Genomic DNA, 17,689 nt, shown 5'->3' on the forward strand with positions numbered 1-17,689 from the left:
CATTGTGTGCACTGTTCGGCCCCTGTGGCACTTACTCAGCCGGAGCCTCTGCTAAGAGGGGCCCAGGGGGAGCCACCTGCTAACACTGTTCAGGTGACGGAGTTTGCAAAACTCTCTGAGACTATGGCTAAGATACTAGAAGCCTTGCAGTCCAGGCCGGTATCTCAGCAAAGGGACTCTGTTGAATCATTGTTCCCTGGCCCCCCTCAGTTGGACCAACAATGTCCTCCCGGGGTATCTCATACATCCCAGGCTGAGGGTTCTGACTTAGACCCCAGTCCCAGACCGACTATAAGCGGGCTCGCTTAGAATTTCCCTCGACATCATATTGTTCAGGGTCTCAGCGGGGGGAATCTCTGGTTGATGATGCGGAGACAGCTGATCAGGATTCTGATCCTGAGGGCGCTCTCAATCTTAATACTCCAGATGGGGACGCCATAGTGAACGATCTTATTGCGTCCATCAATCAAATGGTGGATATTTCTCCCTCAGCTTCTCCGGCGGAGGAGTCAGCTTCTCAGCAGGAGAAATTCCGTTTCAGGTTCCCCAAGCGTACACAGAGTATGTTTCTAGACCACTCTGATTTCAGAGAGGCAGTCCAGAATCACCATGCTTGTCCAGATAAGCGTTTTTCGAAGCGCCTTAAGGATACACGTTATCCTTTTCCCCCTGACGTGGTTAAAGGTTGGACTCAGTGTCCCAAAGTGGATCCTCCAATCTCCAGACTGGCGGCTAGATCCATACTTGCAGTGGAAGATGGGGCCTCGCTCAAAGATGCCACTGACAGGCAGATGGAGCTCTGGTTGAAATCCATCTATGAAGCTATCGGCGCTTCTTTTGCCCCAGCATTCGCAGCCATATGGGCGCTACAAGCTATCTCAGCAGGTCAAGCGCAAATTGAAGCAGCCATGTGCACGTCCGCGCCACAAGTGGCATCCATTACCACCCAGACCTCGGCATTTTCGTCTTACGCTATTAATGCTGTCCTGGACTCTGCGAGCCGTATGGCGGTTGCGGCCGCCAATTCGGTGGTACTCCGCAGGGCCTTGTGGCTACGGGAATGGAAGGCAGATTCTGCTTCCAAAAAGCGCTTAACCAGTTTGCCAATTTCTGGCGACAGGCTGTTTGGCGAGCGTTTGGATGAAATCATCAAACAATCCAAGGGAAAGGATACATCCTTACCCCAGCCCAAACAGAACATACCCCAACAGAGGAGAGGGCAGTCGAGGTTTCGGTCCTTTCGGGGCGCGGGCAGGTCCCAATTCTCCTCGTCCAAAAGGTCTCAGAAAGAACAAAGGAACTCTGATGCATGGCGGTCTAAGTCACGTCCTAAAAAGACCACCGGAGGCGCCGCTAACAAGGCGGCTTCCTCATGACTTTCGACCTCCTCTAGCAGCATCCTCGGTCGGTGGCAGGCTCTCCCGCTTTTGCGACACCTGGCTGCCACGGGTAAAAGACCGTTGGGTGAGAGACATTCTGTCTCACGGTTACAAGATAGAGTTCACCTCTCGTCCCCCGACTCGATTCTTCAGGTCATCCCCGCCTCCCGAGCGAGCCGAGGCTCTTCTGCAGGCGCTGCGCGCTCTGAAGGCAGAAGGAGTGGTGATCCCTGTTCCTCTCCAGCAACAGAACCACGGTTTTTACTCCAACTTGTTTGTGGTCCCAAAGAAGGACGGGTCTTTCCGCCCGGTCCTGGACCTGAAACTGCTCAACAAACACGTAAAAACCAGACGGTTCAGGATGGAATCCCTCCGCTCCGTCATCGCCTCAATGTCCCAAGGAGATTTCCTTGCATCGATCGATATCAAAGATGCTTATCTCCACGTACCGATTGCTCCAGAGCACCAGCGCTTCTTGCGCTTCGCCATAGGAAACGAACACCTGCAATTCGTGGCACTGCCGTTCGGCCTGGCAACAGCCCCACGGGTTTTCACCAAGGTCATGGCTACTGTAGTAGCGCTCCTACACTCGCAGGGTCACTCGGTGATCCCGTACTTGGACGATCTGCTGATCAAGGCACCCTCTCAAGAGGCATGCCAACGCAGCCTCGACGCTAGCCTGGAGACTCTCCAGGGTTTCGGGTGGATCATCAATTTTCCAAAGTCAAATCTGACACCGGCCCAATCGCTGACATATCTTGGCATGGAGTTTCATACCCTCTCAGCGATAGTGAAGCTTCCGCTGATCAAGCAGCAGTCACTACAGAAAGGGGTACAATCTCTCCTTCAAGGCCAGTCACACCCCTTGAGGCGCCTCATGCACTTCCTGGGGAAGATGGTGGCAGCAATGGAGGCAGTCCCTTTCGCGCAGTTTCACCTGCGTCCCCTTCAATGGGACATCCTACGCAAATGGGACAGGAAACCGACGTCCCTCGACAGGACCGTCTCCCTCTCTCAGGCGACCAAAGCTTCCCTTCGGTGGTGGCTTCTTCCCACTTCGTTATCGAAGGGGAAATCCTTCCTACTCCCATCCTGGGAAGTAGTCACGACGGACGCGAGTCTGTCAGGGTGGGGAGCGGTTTTTCTCCACCACAGGGCTCAGGGTACGTGGACCCAGCAAGAGTCCTCGCTTCAGATCAATGTTCTGGAAATACGGGCAGTGTATCTTGCCCTGAAAGCGTTCCAGCAGTGGCTGGAGGGCAAGCAGATCCGAATTCAGTCGGACAATTCCACAGCGGTGGCATACATCAACCACCAAGGCGGCACACGCAGCCGGCAAGCCTTCCAGGAAGTCCGGCGGATTTTGATGTGGGTGGAAGCCACGGCCTCCACCATCTCTGCAGTTCACATTCCAGGCGTGGAAAACTGGGAAGCAGATTATCTCAGTCGCCAGGGCATGGACGCAGGGGAATGGTCCCTTCACCCGGACGTGTTTCAGGAGATCTGTTGCCGCTGGGGGGTGCCGGACGTCGACCTCATGGCGTCCCGGCACAACAACAAGGTACCGACGTTCATGGCACGGTCTCAAGATCCCAGAGCTCTGGCGGCAGACGCCTTAGTTCAGGATTGGTCGCAGTTTCAGCTCCCTTATGTGTTTCCTCCGCTGGCACTGTTGCCCAGAGTGTTACGCAAGATCAGGGCCGACTGCCGCCGCGTCATCCTCGTCGCTCCAGACTGGCCGAGGCGGTCGTGGTACCTGGATCTGTGGCATCTCACGGTCGGCCAACCGTGGGCACTACCAGACCGACCAGACTTGCTATCTCAAGGGCCGTTTTTCCATCTGAATTCTGCGGCCCTCAACCTGACTGTGTGGCCATTGAGTCCTGGATCCTAGCGTCTTCAGGGTTATCTCAAGACGTCATTGCCACTATGAGACAGGCTAGGAAACCAACGTCCGCCAAGATCTATCACAGGACGTGGAAAATTTTCCTGTCATGGTGCTCTGTTCAGGGTTTTTCTCCCTGGCCATTTGCATTACCTACTTTTCTGTCCTTCCTTCAATCTGGACTGGAAAAGGGTTTGTCGCTCGGCTCCCTTAAGGGACAAGTCTCAGCGCTCTCTGTGTTTTTCCAGAAGCGCCTAGCCAGACTTCCACAGGTACGCACGTTCCTGCAGGGGGTTTGTCACATAGTTCCACCTTACAAACGGCCGTTAGAACCCTGGGATCTAAACAGGGTGCTGATGGTTCTTCAGAAACCACCATTCGAGCCAATGAGAGATATTTCCCTCTCACGACTTTCGCAGAAAGTGGTTTTTCTAGTAGCAGTCACTTCTCTTCGCAGAGTGTCTGAGCTAGCAGCATTGTCGTGCAAAGCCCCTTTCCTGGTGTTTCACCAGGACAAGGTGGTTCTACGTCCGGTTCCGGAATTTCTCCCTAAGGTGGTATCCCCCTTTCATCTCAATCAGGATATTTCCTTACCTTCTTTTTATCCTCATCCAGTTCACCAATGTGAAAAGGATTTGCACTTGTTAGATTTGGTGAGAGCACTCAGACTCTACATTTCTCGTACGGCGCCCCTGCGCCGCTCGGATGCACTCTTTGTCCTTGTCGCTGGCCAGCGTAAAGGGTCACAGGCTTCCAAATCAACCCTGGCTCGGTGGATCAAGGAGCCAATTATCGAAGCTTACCGTTCGGCTGGGCTTCCGGTTCCCTCAGGGCTGAAGGCCCATTCTACCAGAGCCGTGGGCGCGTCCTGGGCTTTGAGGCACCAGGCTACGGCTCAGCAGGTGTGTCAGGCGGCTACCTGGTCGAGCCTGCACACTTTCACGAAGCACAATCAAGTGCATACCTATGCTTCGGCGGATGCCAGCCTAGGTAGACGAGTCCTTCAGGCGGCGGTTGCCCACCTGTAGGAAAGGGCCGTTTTACGGCTCTCTTACGAGGTATTATTTTACCCACCCAGGGACTGCTTTTGGACGTCCCAATTGTCTGGGTCTCCCAATAGAGCGACAAAGAAGAAGGGAATTTTGTTTACTTACCGTAAATTCCTTTTCTTCTAGCTCTAATTGGGAGACCCAGCACCCGCCCCTGTTTTTTTGTGTACACATGTTGTTCATGTTGAATGGTTTCAGTTCTCCGATATTCCTTCGGATTGAAGTTACTTTAAACCAGTTTATAATTCTTTTTCCTCCTTCTTGCTTTTGCACCAAAACTGAGGAGCCCGTGGGAGCACGGGGGGTGTATAGGCAGAAGGGGAGGGGCTTTACACTTTTAGTGTAATACTTTGTGCGGCCTCCGGAGGCATAGCCTATACACCCAATTGTCTGGGTCTCCCAATTGGAGCTAGAAGAAAAGGAATTTACGGTAAGTAAACAAAATTCCCTTCTTTTCAGCAACAAAAACTGCAAGGAAATAAGAAGCTACGTGGGCACAGCAAGTCAGGATTCTTTCTCATAGACTTTGCCAGGATGCTTTTTCCTCGCTTTTATTGATTTTAAAAAAAAAAAAAGCAAGGAAAAAAGCAACGTGGGCACAAGGCCCAAATGCATATGGAGTTTTTTTTTTTTTTTGAAGCTGTCAAAAACCAAACTTTTTTTTTTTTTTTTTTTTCCAGCAAAAAAATATTTTCTGTTTCTGGAAACTGTTCCTTGCAACCTTTTGATTGACAGTGCTTCAAAAGTTTCCTTCAAGATCCTTTTCAAAATAGTGACGTCCACTTTTCGTTTTCCTTGCCAGGCATTTTCCAAAAAGCTCTAAAGATGCATCACATTAACATGTAAATGTTTTCTGCTCCAAAAACGTAGCAATCAACTCGGTGTTGACATACCCTTATCATACGTTCACATAGTTTTCCTGTTTACGTGGAATTTTGGAGCAGATTCTGCTTAAAAATCCTCATATACAAAAAGAATTTGATTTTTTTTTTTTTTTTTCTATGTGTATGGTCATCAAGAGGGTTTTTTTTTTTTTGTTTTTTTTCCACTTGGATTTAGAAGCAGATCCTCTTCCAAATCCACATCAGAGCAATCAAAGAATATTTGAAGCGATTTCTTTGTAGATTTTATGGAACGAATCCACTCCAAAATCTACAATAAACACTAAATATTATCTGATGTGGATGTTGGAGCAAATCTCCTTCAAAAATGAAGGCTTTTTTAGCAGAAACTGAACAAATCCTCCTTTAAAAATTAGGAGTTTCTGCTTCCAAAACCCAGAAGGAAAGCTTGGTGTGAACATACCCTTACACTTCTTCTTACTTATGGATCTACTTCTGGCTTTGGCAGAAGAAAACTTCAGTGGGATTTAAACAAAAAACCCACCCAAACTTTTTTCTTAACTTCCTTTGTTTCTTTCTAACCTTTCCAAATTCCTTTTCAGAAATGCCATCTATGTGACATAAATCTCCGTAATCTTTCTTCTGACTCCTGTTGCCAGGGATAATAAAGCCACCGAGTAGCTGGTGTGTGTAGGTGGCTAAGCCCTCGAAGCAGACAATGAATCTTGTTTTACACGTAAGGTGATTATATTTACTCTGCTGAGATTTTGCTGACTGGCAACTTTCCCGTTAGGCCATGTTCACATGTTCTGGATCGTGTAGAGTCCATGACGTTTTCTGCCCAACTAGTTGATTGCTGCAGATTAGGGCAATTTAGGGCTAATTTATTTCAGGATTCACTATCTAATTTCATCTTTGAATTTCTGACATGGGTTTTTCTTAAAAATCAATGTGCGGATTTGTTTACGTCAAATCTGTGCCATGTGAACATGACCCTACATGGGCCAGCTTAGTAACTAAACACCGACCCTCTGTGCCTTGAAAAGGTAGGACCCTTATCCATGGTACTGACTCTTACGTGAAAATATGTTTGGAGCACGAGCCATTGTCGCCCTTGAACAAGAAGTGGGGGAACCTAACATCTGTGCCACTTCCTCATCCTCTTCACCACTGAACATGGACACACTGGGGTCTTGTCTTCTAAAAGGGGCAGTTTGACGTCCCGAGACAAGGATTGTGATGACCTTGGGGTCAAAGAACATTTAGAATTTCGCGGAATCTTAAATTCTTGTCGCCCCTGAACATGAAGTTGAGGAACCTAATTTTTCCGTTGCTTTACTTAATCATCCTCTTCGCCACTGAATACTGGCACACTGGGATCCCTTTTTCGTAAGGGAACAGTTTGGCATTCTCTGAAGGCATGTGCATTAAACATCCCAAATCAAGGAATATGTTGACCTTTGGGTCAAAGAACATTTAGAATTTCACAGAATCTTAAATCCTTGTCGCCCTTGAAAATTGAAGTTGGGGGAACTTAACTTCTATGCTTCTTCATCATCGTCTTCGCCACTGAACACTGGCACTCAGGTCTCTTCTTCGTAAGGGAGCAGTTTGGCACATCTCAAGAAGGGGTGTGCACTGCATGTCCCAAAATGACGAATATGTTAAGCTTTAGGACAAAACATTTAGAATTTCACGGAATCTTAAATCCTTGTTGCTCCTGAACATGGAATTGAGGGAACCTAACTTCTACGTGACTTCATCATCCTCTTCACCACTGAACACTGGCACTCTGAGGTCTCTTCTTCTTAAGGGAGAAGTTTGCCATATCTGAAGAAGGGGTGTAGTAGATGTCCCAAAACAAGGAATATGTTGACCTTGATGGTCAAAGAACATTTAGAATTTCACGGAATCTTAAATCCTTGTTTCCCTTGAACATGGAGTTGAGGGAACCTAACTTCTGTGCCACTTCATCATCCTCTTCACCACTCAACATGGGCACCCTAGGGTCTCTTCTTCTAAAGGGGCAGCTTAGCATCGTTGAAGAAGATGCCTTGAGGGCAAAGAACGTTTAGGGTTTTACCTAATTGTATCCATATGTAAATATTCTGTGTAAATTTACTGTCACTGTCAACGTCTTTCAGTTTATGGTGCAGAATTGGTCACGAATAAGTCTCATTTGCCCATATCCTAAAAATCATTTTAATTTGGGCCCCTATAGTCTGTCAGACTCTACATTATCAAAGCGTCAGTAGATGTGAATCAATTCCTGCCAATGGATATTTCTCGTAAACTTTGTCTTCAGCGCTAATTTATTAGCGTTCTTCTTCTTGGTTTTTTTGGCCATTGTGATGTTTGGGCTGATGGATGTGTGTAGTAAACCTCTTGTCCCTCGGGTCTCTGCTTTTTGCTGGAGTCTCCATCCCCCACCATCTCTAGAGAAGTTCAGCGATTCTCTTTGTAGTGACCATTGGAAACCTTAGAACCCATGATTAATAGATGCTGGGTCCCACTAGATGTGTGACGCAGGGGCTACAGGTGTGCGTATTGCATTATTTATCTGTACAGCAGCAGGAATACCGGCCGTAAGATCCTGACAGCGTAAACGGACATGAAATCGGTTACTTTCCCTGTGGACCCATAGACTCATTAAATGGTCACTCGATCCCGCACAACGTTTAGATATGTTGAATTTTAACATGTCCTCTCCTTGCTTTTCATGGGCGGTTTTGCTGCTGGAAGTGTCTGACACATGCATGTTCGGTCTACTACTATTTTTTTTTTTTTTTTTAAATCAGGTTCATTTTTATTTAACATCAAAATTATACAACACATAAAATAATTCCCTCCATAGAAATATCACAGAAAGGGAAAAAACCTTTAGTCAATAAGAAAAACCACACAAATAACATAATAAACAATGCACCCGCAGTCCACGTCTCATTTCAATATGGGTCTCAAAGTGCATATTATTTCCCAATATATTCTCCATAGTATAGCTTACCCAGCATCATTATGACATTATATATATATATACACATATACATACACGCACGCACGCACACACATATACATGCACACACATATACATGCACACACATATACATGCACACACCTTCCAGCAGTACGCATATCACCCTATTTGAGGAAATTTGTTAACCGGTCAGAAGGAGAAGGACCTGGTCACTCGCACTGTCCTGCAGTAACGCCGAGGAGGGAAGGCCTGGGGTATCCAACCATGCCCCCCAGATCTTATAGAACTTTTTCAATGCATTTCTTTTAAGGTATACTCCTCTCTCCAGTCGAAGTATAGCGTTTACTCTTTCCCTAAAATCCCCGATGACCGGAGGCGCTGGGTCCAACCAGTGGTAGGCCAACAGTTTCCTAGCCTGGTACAAGAGACGTGTAATACCGACCATTACCGGCGAACTCAAGTCCACCCCCCCTCCAGTAGACCCAGGATACATATAATAGGTCTTGGCTGTAGACGGATATTGAAAACTTGTCTAACCAAATCTAGTACTGCCCTCCAGTAATCTTCAATGTTCCCACAGGACCACATCATATGCATCAGATTCGCACCTTCCTGTCCGCACCTAGGACACAGATCATCCATCCTAACTCCCATCGTATGCAATAGACTAGGTGTCCTATATACTCTATGTAACAGGAATAGCTGTGACAGTCGTTGGCCTTCAGATACAGCAAGGCTTGGAGTCTGAGACAGGACCTCACCCCACTGTTCCTCTGTCATAGGGCCTAGGTCCCTCTCCCACTTCTCTCTAGCCTGCAAAGGGAATTTGTCGAGGTGTCTAGATAACATCACTGTATACAACCTAGAAATAATACCATAGGAGCGATCAGATGTCAACAATTCAGTAAGAGTGTGATTCCGCTCTATCCTAATGTCCATACGACGTGTCTGTGTCTCATAGGCATGACGGAGCTGCAGGTATTGGTAAAAGGAACTGTGCGGTATCCCAAACTCAGCTTGAAGCTGGTCAAATCTTTTAAGTATATTATTCTGAAGAATCTGAGACACCTGATGCACCCCCCTGCTCACCCACATTCTCCAACCCGGGAGTCTCTGCAGCTCCGCCAGTCCACGATTATGCCATAAGGGCCAGTACTCAGTCATTCCTGATATTCCCAGCAACTGCTTCCCTCTATCGCACAGCTTGTACATCAATGATAATGTTGGATATAATGTTCCTCCTCTGGGTGAGTATCCTGCATCCAAAAAAGCCACTGGGTGTCCCCATTCTGCAAGGCCCCTCACCAATTTGCCCCCAGCGTCATATGCCTCATCCTTTCCCCACCCCCTGAAGTGCTGCATCTGTGCCGCAACATAATAAACCCACGGGTTGGGGACTGCCAGACCCCCATCCTCCTTCCCTCTCTGCAGGGTCTCAAGGCGGATTCTAGCCTGCTGCTTTTGCCACAAGAGTTCCCGAAACAAAGTGTTGATTTTACGGAAAAATTTCCAGTGGATCCATATTGGGGCGTTGTGGAGAAGATACAGAAGTTTGGGCATCAGTACCATTTTTAGTAGATTAGCACGGCCAATAAGGGACAGTGGGAGTCGACACCAGGCATCTATCTTGTTCCTAAACTGAGCCAACACTGGTTCCAGATTTTGAGAGTAGTAATCACGCGGTCGGGCACTAACCACAATCCCCAGGTATTTAAATTTATCCACCGTCGGAATTGGCAGCCCCAGAGTACTAAAATTAGATGGGAGTGGATCTATAGGGAGCAGGGCCGATTTCTTCCAGTTTATTAGGAGTCCCGAGCGCCTACCAAATTCTATAATAATATTTATTGCTGGGCCCACCGATGTCCCCACCTCCCTGAGATACAGCAACAAATCGTCCGCATAGAGGGAAACCTTATGCTCCAGACCGCCTATCTCAAACCCCTTTACGCCAGCGGATGCACGAAGCATAGCCGCCAATGGCTCAATTGCCGCTGCAAATAGTAATGGAGAGAGAGGACAGCCCTGTCTCGTGCCCCAGGCCAAATTAAAAGACGAGGAGGTACAACGATTAACTCGAATCCTGGCCCTCGGAGAGGCATATAACAATTTGACCCAGCCAATAAATCTGGAGCCAAGACCCAATTTCTCCAAAACTACCCATAGGAAATTCCATTCAATACTGTCAAAGGCTTTGGCTGCATCTAATGACAGGACTGCTCTCTCCTTGTTTCTCCCCTCAGAATTTAGCTGTATCCCCAGGAATAAACGTCGCAAATTAATGGAAGTAGATTTATTGGGGATGAATCCAGTCTGATCCTCGTGGATCACTGACGTGATCACCCGGGACAATCTGTTAGCTAGAATTTTAGCGATTAATTTAATATCTAATGTAAGCAGCGAGATTGGGCGATAGGAGTCAGGCGCGGTCGGATCTTTCCCGGGTTTTAAAATCAGAACAATAATAGCCTCCCTCATGGATGCAGGGAGGGATCCCTTCTCCTCAGCATCTCTGAACACATCCAAGAGTCTTGGCAGCAGCAGATGGGTATATAATTTGTAGAATTCCCCCGGGAGTCCGTCCGCACCTGGGGCCTTTTCATTTTGGATTTGACCGAGCGCCTCCTCCAGCTCCTCCAGGTCTATATCTCTATTCAGGGATTCTCTCTCACTATCTGACAGACTGGGGAGAGTGATCTCCTCCACAAAGTCCCGCAGTTCCTCATCCCCATAATGCGATTTAGAGGAGTATAATTGGGTGTAATACTGTTGCATGACCTCCACAATCCTCCCGCTGTCCCTCACCTCCTCTCCAGTGTCAAGTTTCAATTTGGTGATATAGGTCAATCCCTCCTGTGCCCTAGCAATTGTAGCCAAGAGATGTCCCACACTCTCCCCCTCCGTAAAGTACCGCTGCTTAAGGAAAAAGCGTTTGTTAGTGGCCAAGGAAGTCATATGGTCTCTCAGAGCTCTCTGCGCCCTCTCTAAGTCCCGCTTGGCATCATCTGTAGGGTTAGATATAAGAAGTCGTTCTGCATCACCTAAAGTGTCCGTCAGATACTTAGTGCGCTCTCTTGTTTTCGCCTTTCGGGTGCAAATTTCCCTAATATATGTCCCACGAACATACGCCTTCATTGCGTCCCACACTATATGTTTAGATGCCGTACCGTCATTTGTCACAAAATATTCCCGTATAGTGTCAGTCAGAGTGCCCCCTATCAGTTGTATCCAAAAAGGGTTGAGCCGCCAAGGTATCCCCGCCAGCCGGTCTGGGTCCCCAAGCCTTAGACGGACCTGTAGTGGGGAGTGGTCAGACACCCCCCTGGCCAGGTACGTGACTGAAGCTACACAAGGCAGCAGCTTAGCATTTCCAATGGCCAGGTCAATCCGGGACAGTGAATGATGAGAACTAGAATAGCATGAATACTGCCGGACCTGCGGGTTTCTAATACGCCAAATATCTACATATCCCACCTCCTCCATCAGTCTGGCAAGGGATGTAGCTGCCGCCCCCACTGAGATATTCCCTGTATGTAACTTATCCCAATACGGGTGCAAGTAATTATTATAGTCTCCTACTAATAGGGTGGGGACCTCAGGGAGGGAAGCAACAAAATTGAGGATACGTTTCAATGGTTCCCCTGTGTATGGCGGCGGAATATAAATTGCAACTAGAACACAGCGCACATTATGAAGGACACAGTAAAGACATACAAATCTACCCTCCTGATCCACAGAAGCTTTAAGACACTCAAACGGCATTGTCCTGTGTACCAGGACACTCACCCCCCTGGAATGTGTGGTATATACAGAGTGGTACTCATGGGCTATCCATTTTTTGTGGAGCAAGTGGAGCCGCTCCTTCACCAAGTGCGTTTCTGATAAGAATATTATGTCTGGCTTAAGCTGCTGTAGAAACAGAAAAACTGCACATCTTTTAGTGGCTTCACCCAATCCTCGCACATTCCAGGCCACTATATTAACCTCCTTCGCCATAAGGGTGAGTGCACATATGTAACAGCAGGGGGCAGCAAGCGGGGACCCCCGGACCCATCTGCAGCAGTTCCCATAGATGAGCATAGACCAAACAGGTGCATAAAACAAAAAGGTCAAACATAAAAACATACACAGTAAACCAGGACATTCCTCTCAAACAGAGGGAAGTGGGGCTAAACATAACCGTAAGAGCACATAACGGTTTAAATTCCTGAACAGTCATCAACTGCATAGTAACCTATCTGGGTGGCTCCTGCCAACCGTCCATAAGTGTTCCAGCCGGGAAACATAGCAAGTTCACCTCAGCAAGTCCAACAGCAAGGAATCCGCAATAATCCTCAGCGGTGATTTCTGCGCAGTCCTTTTTCATTGGTATCGAGCCATGCGGCTGCATCCTTTGGAGTGTCAAAAAACTTTGTCCCACCATCCGCCACCACTCGCAGCCTGGTAGGGTATAGCATTGAGTAAGAGATCTGCAGCTGCCTCAGGCGTTTTTTGACATCAATAAATTGCGCTCTCCTCTGCTGGATTTCAGTGGAAAAATCCGGGTACAGTGACACCTTATGGCCGTCAATAGCCAGATCCTTAATCTCCCGGGCTCTTCGGAGCGCAGTGTCCGTGTCCCTGAAGTGCAGTAGGTTGAGGAGGATAGTACGAGGGGGTGCCCCTGATGGTGGGGGTCTAGTGGGGACCCTGTGTGCCCGCTCAATAGTGAAGAAAGGAGAAAACAGATCCATACCCAAAGTCTTGGGGAGCCACATTTCAAAAAAAGCTACTGGATTATTGCCTTCTGCCTTTTCTGGGACCCCGACCAGTCGGAGATTGCTTCTGCGTGATCTGTTTTCTAGATCGTCCACCTTAGCCCTAAGCAATGAGATATTGTGGATTGCTCTGCCAAGGTCCCGAGTCAGAGGGGGAAGCTTATCCTCTGTGGCACTGACCCGGTCTTCCAGGGCCCCCACCCGTACATTGACCCCCTGCAACTCGTGCCTGATAGATGAAATGTCCATTTTAATTCCTCCCATCTGTATGTTCAAAGTGGCTAGCATATTGTTGCAGGTGTTTACTGCTGCAAGCACATCACTGAGGGTGGGCTCTGCTCTCCCAGGATCTGTGTTTTCATCTGCAGCTCTAAGGTTGTCCCCCTTCTCCACATTACTGGCAGCAGCCAACATACTCACAGCTCCCTGCTGCTCTTCCTCCTCCATCAGTTCTTGTCCTGGGATCTGTAGCTCCTCCACGCTGAGGTCAGACTGCTTAACAGCTCCAGGTATCTCAGGCTGATCTCGTGCAAACTTGCTGAGGCGAGCTATTGCATCAGACGCCCTGCCCCCACCTGAAGCTCCAGCGTCCATGAGTGTGGCCTGTGTCCCGCGCTTCTTATCAGCCCGAGTTCTGGTCATATCACTCAGGTCTTTGAAGCCCCCTCAGTCTAGGAGAGGTCACCACTCCAGGAAAGCAGTAAAACAAACTTTAACCCCAGCTGGACAGGATTATACAGGAGTTTTTTGCAGGAGCTCTCTCTACACAGGTCTTCCTCACATGCTGCTCAGGCCACGCCCCCCGGTCTACTACTATTTAATGTGAATGACCACCGTAATGGTGGTCATAGACATGTTGACCACTGTAATGGTGGTCATACAATGTTGTTGTTTCTTTTTTTTTTTTTTCTTCTTACAGTTCACAGAGGAGAAGTTGGGTGCAGCAGAGAAGACCGAGTTGGACGCTCACTTTGAGAACCTCTTATCCAGAGCCGACTATACGAAAAACTGGACCGAGAAGATCCTCCGCCAGACCGAGGTCCTCCTGCAGCCCAATCCCAGTGAGTAGACAGAATAAGATGCAAACCGTAGAAAAGCAGTAGGACAATCTTTAGTAAGACATGGTGTCCATTGTCCTTCCTACAGGTGCTCGAGTAGAAGAATTTTTATATGAAAAATTAGACCGGAAGATTCCTTCTCGGGTGACTAATGGAGAGTTATTGGGCCAGTACATGACTGAAGCAGCCAATGACTATGGGCCTAGTTCTCCTTATGGTGAGTCACAGTGACGTAAGGTTCGCCGCTACCACCCGGGGGCGAGGCAAGTGTTTTTGTGCCCCCTACTGTGACCTGTTAGTGCTCCCTTCCACCAGTCTCTAACCACATAAGCCTTGTCGTAAGTTTTTAGCTTTAATCATATCCCTCACTCTAAATCAATCACTACCTCTAAGCCTTGTCCTTAGGGTACCTTCACACTTTAGCGATGCAGCAGCGATCCGACCAGCGATCTGACCTGGTCAGGATCTCTGCTGCATCGCTACATGGTCGCTGGTGAGCTGTCAAACCGGAAGATCTCACCAGTGACCAGCCCCCAGCCAGCAGCGACGTGCAAGCGACACTGCGCTTGCACGGAGCCGGCGTCTGGAAGCTGCGGACACTGGTAACTAAGGTAAACATCGGGTATGGTTACCCGATGTTTACATTAGTTACCAGCGCACACCGCTTAGCTGTGTGTGCAGGGAGCCGCGCACACTGAGCACTGGCTCCTTGCTCTCCTAGCTACAGTACACATCAGGTTAATTAACCCGATGTGTACAGCAGCTACATGTGCAGAGAGCCGGAGCCGGCAGCACAGGCAGCGTGAGAGCAGCGGAGGCTGGTAACTAAGGTAAATATCGGGTAACCACCTTGGTTACCCGATGTTTATCTTGGTTACAGCTTACCGCAGCTGCCAGACGCCGGCTCCTGCTCGCTTCATTTGTCGCTCTCTCGCTGTCACACACAGCGATCTGTGTGTCACAGTGGGAGAGCGCCTTTGAAGAAAACGAACCAGGGCTGTGTGTAACGAGCAGCGATCTCACAGCAGGGGCCAGATCGCTGCTCCGTGTCACACACAGCGAGATCGCTAATGAGGTCACTGCTGCGTCACAAAAAGCGTGACTCAGCAGTGATCTCGGCAGCGAGCTCGCTATGTGTGAAGCACCCCTTAGCCTTACGTTAATCAAATCAATCACTGTAAATCAATCACTAGCTCTAAGCCTTGCCCAAAATGTAGTTCTAATTCTAAGTCTTGCCTTAAGTCTAACTCTAACCATTGCCCTAAAGCTAAGCCAATCCCTAGGTCTAACCCTAGTTAGGGTTAGAAAAAGTGTAAAATGTAAAGGCAGATCTTGGTAATGATTGAAAACAGTAATGAGTATTGTCATCAACTGCTGCGCTCTGCGCAGGCAATGACTGAAGATGAAGCCCACTTTCCTTTACTGAGCTCTGTCATTTTGGTCACTGCCTATGCAGAGCGCAGCAGCTGACGACTCATCTACTGCTTCGCTCTATATAAGCAGTACCCTAGTGAATGGTGCGGTCGTCAATCATGCACTCCATTCATTTTTAAGGCATTACCATTAAGAATGATAGTAATGGAAGTGGGCATAATTATTCACCGCACCATTCACAAGGGACTCCACAGGGCCCAAGTTCTTAGGATCGGTGGGGGTCCCAGTGATTTGGTTCCGCAGTGATTGGGAAGGGGATACATTTCAAACTTAAACCCCCCCAACCTCTAAGTGGGATGCTTCTTTCCGTCATATATTTCTGGTCTCCTTGTATATTTACCCCCCTCGGGGGTGATTGATGTTAGCGGCCCACTTGGATTTTTGCACCATGGCACTAGCCTCTCGCTCGTCATTCTTAGTCTCGTGGACTGACTTAAGTCGATATAGAAAAAGTGCTGTCATCTCTCCACTCTGTATAAGCCCAGATGTCCTCTTCTTGTTTCATCCTACTTGTCGCCAGCTTTGCTCCTGTCTTGCTCTGCCCGGCTGATGCGCCTGATCGGGCGGTAATTGGAGCCTGTGGGCAAGTTACATCCTTCCCTTAATTGCATTGTGCCCCCTCTTCGCGCTCTTGGCTGGCTTTTTTAATCTGATTCCGTGTACAAGTAAACCGTCATGTCTTCCATCTCACCACCCTAATTGCGCGCCGCTCCTTCTTTAATCTCAGGGCAAACACTTATTAAGGTCGGGGAGACGCAGAAACGTCTTGGGATTGCAGAACGAGACTTCATCCACTCGTCTTCTATCAACTTCTTGACTCCTCTACGCAACTTTCTGGAAGGAGATTGGAGAACCATTTCTGTAAGTTCAGCTTGTGTTTCCCTATTTGTCGGTGAATGGCCTTAAAGAAGTGCCCATTTTTCCCCTTATTTTATTCTCTCTGCTCTAAGTATTTTTTTTTTTGGGAAATCCGTCATACACTTCCTGATATAGCCTTTTTTTTTTTTTTTATGGTGCTACTTTTATGGTCTGTACCGAGGGGGCGGTGCTTAGAGTATTTATGCAAAGCAGACTAAAGACAAGACACGCCCCTGAGGATCCGGTGAGCTTCTTCTTCTTGTAGATACCATAAGAATTAGCTCTAAATGAAAAGGCTCATATTTTTGGAAATGTATGGCAGATTTAAAACTAAGAAAAAAAACAAAAAAAAACTAAACTTGCCAGCAGAGGGGATAAAATAAAGGCAAAAACTGGCCACTTGATCTGATCACAGGACTGTATTCTGTTTTTTTTTTGTTTTGTTGTAAATCCATCACATGCTTCCAGATATGGCGCTATTGTTATGGTCTGTACTTAGGGGAGGTCAGAGTATTTATGCAAAGTGTGAGGGAAATCCTGGGATATGAAGAGGAATTATGATTTCCAGTCATAATCGCTCTCATCACTCCATGGCAGTGCCCCCTCCCTTCTTGTTCTCAGATGTCCAAGATCTGGGAAGGTGTCACATCCTAGCAACACATCCAATGGCCATCTCCTGTGATATGGAGAGTAGATGATCTGGGAACAGTGGACACAGGATGCCCCCCCTGCCGTGACCCTGTAACAAGAGTTTGTATCTCATTAGCAAGCTTGGAAGTATCCAGACAGAACGACTCCAGTAAAATATGGTTAATATCTCGTGAGCCATATTTCCGATAAATGTGGCAACCATAAAAAGGGTGTTTCCGCATGCGGATGATGCTGGCACACCTATTTTATGGGAGTGGGACCTTGGGAAGTACCCCAGGCGTGATATCGGCCGGTGGGGAACTGGCAGACAGGTCATGAGTCCTCTCGTTTTGCAGCTAAATTCATAACTGTCACAATGAGAGCATTGACGTCTGCCTACGACGCTCCCAGGCAAAGTTATGGCCAATATCCCCTTTCTGGATAATTCTGACTCAAAGCGGGGGAAGTGGCAGTGCTTCCCTGTGAGGTCACTAAGGTAGGAGGGGACCTGGATTTGCCCAGATTGATAACCCCAATTCGGCCATTTTCCAGTGTTCTTTCGCCAGGGGTCACGTGTAGGAAACATCTGTGGGAAGGATCCTAGAAACCTGGTCTACAGCGCCCCCCTGTGGCCAGACGCACAAGGTAACTGATTGAATTGTAAACCTGTTTGTAATCCATATCTTGCTTGTAACTGTACTCTGACCTATGTATATTCTGTAGATCCCCTATTGTATATATTGTAGTTTCTAGTGTGGCTTCGGCCGATTAAATTATATAATTAATCTTGGGCTGTTCTGTTATCTCGATCTTGAACCCCACG

General features: G+C 47.9%; 1 protein-coding gene across 7 annotated transcripts in view; it reads left to right on the plus strand.

The window, feature by feature from the left end:
* SH3GLB2 (SH3 domain containing GRB2 like, endophilin B2) overlaps positions 1-17,689 on the plus strand; it is a 72,994-nt gene that overhangs the window by 10,211 nt on the left and 45,094 nt on the right. For all 7 annotated transcript variants that reach the window (XM_075324683.1, XM_075324688.1, XM_075324681.1 and 4 more), the window contains exons 2-4: positions 13,806-13,947; positions 14,033-14,161; positions 16,106-16,239. In XM_075324683.1, the coding sequence (XP_075180798.1) occupies positions 13,806-13,947; positions 14,033-14,161; positions 16,106-16,239 (405 nt within the window). The remainder of the gene's footprint in view (positions 1-13,805; positions 13,948-14,032; positions 14,162-16,105; positions 16,240-17,689) is intronic.

Source organism: Anomaloglossus baeobatrachus, chromosome 9 (genome assembly GCF_048569485.1).
Source record: "Anomaloglossus baeobatrachus isolate aAnoBae1 chromosome 9, aAnoBae1.hap1, whole genome shotgun sequence".
Classification (NCBI taxonomy): domain Eukaryota; kingdom Metazoa; phylum Chordata; class Amphibia; order Anura; family Aromobatidae; genus Anomaloglossus; species Anomaloglossus baeobatrachus.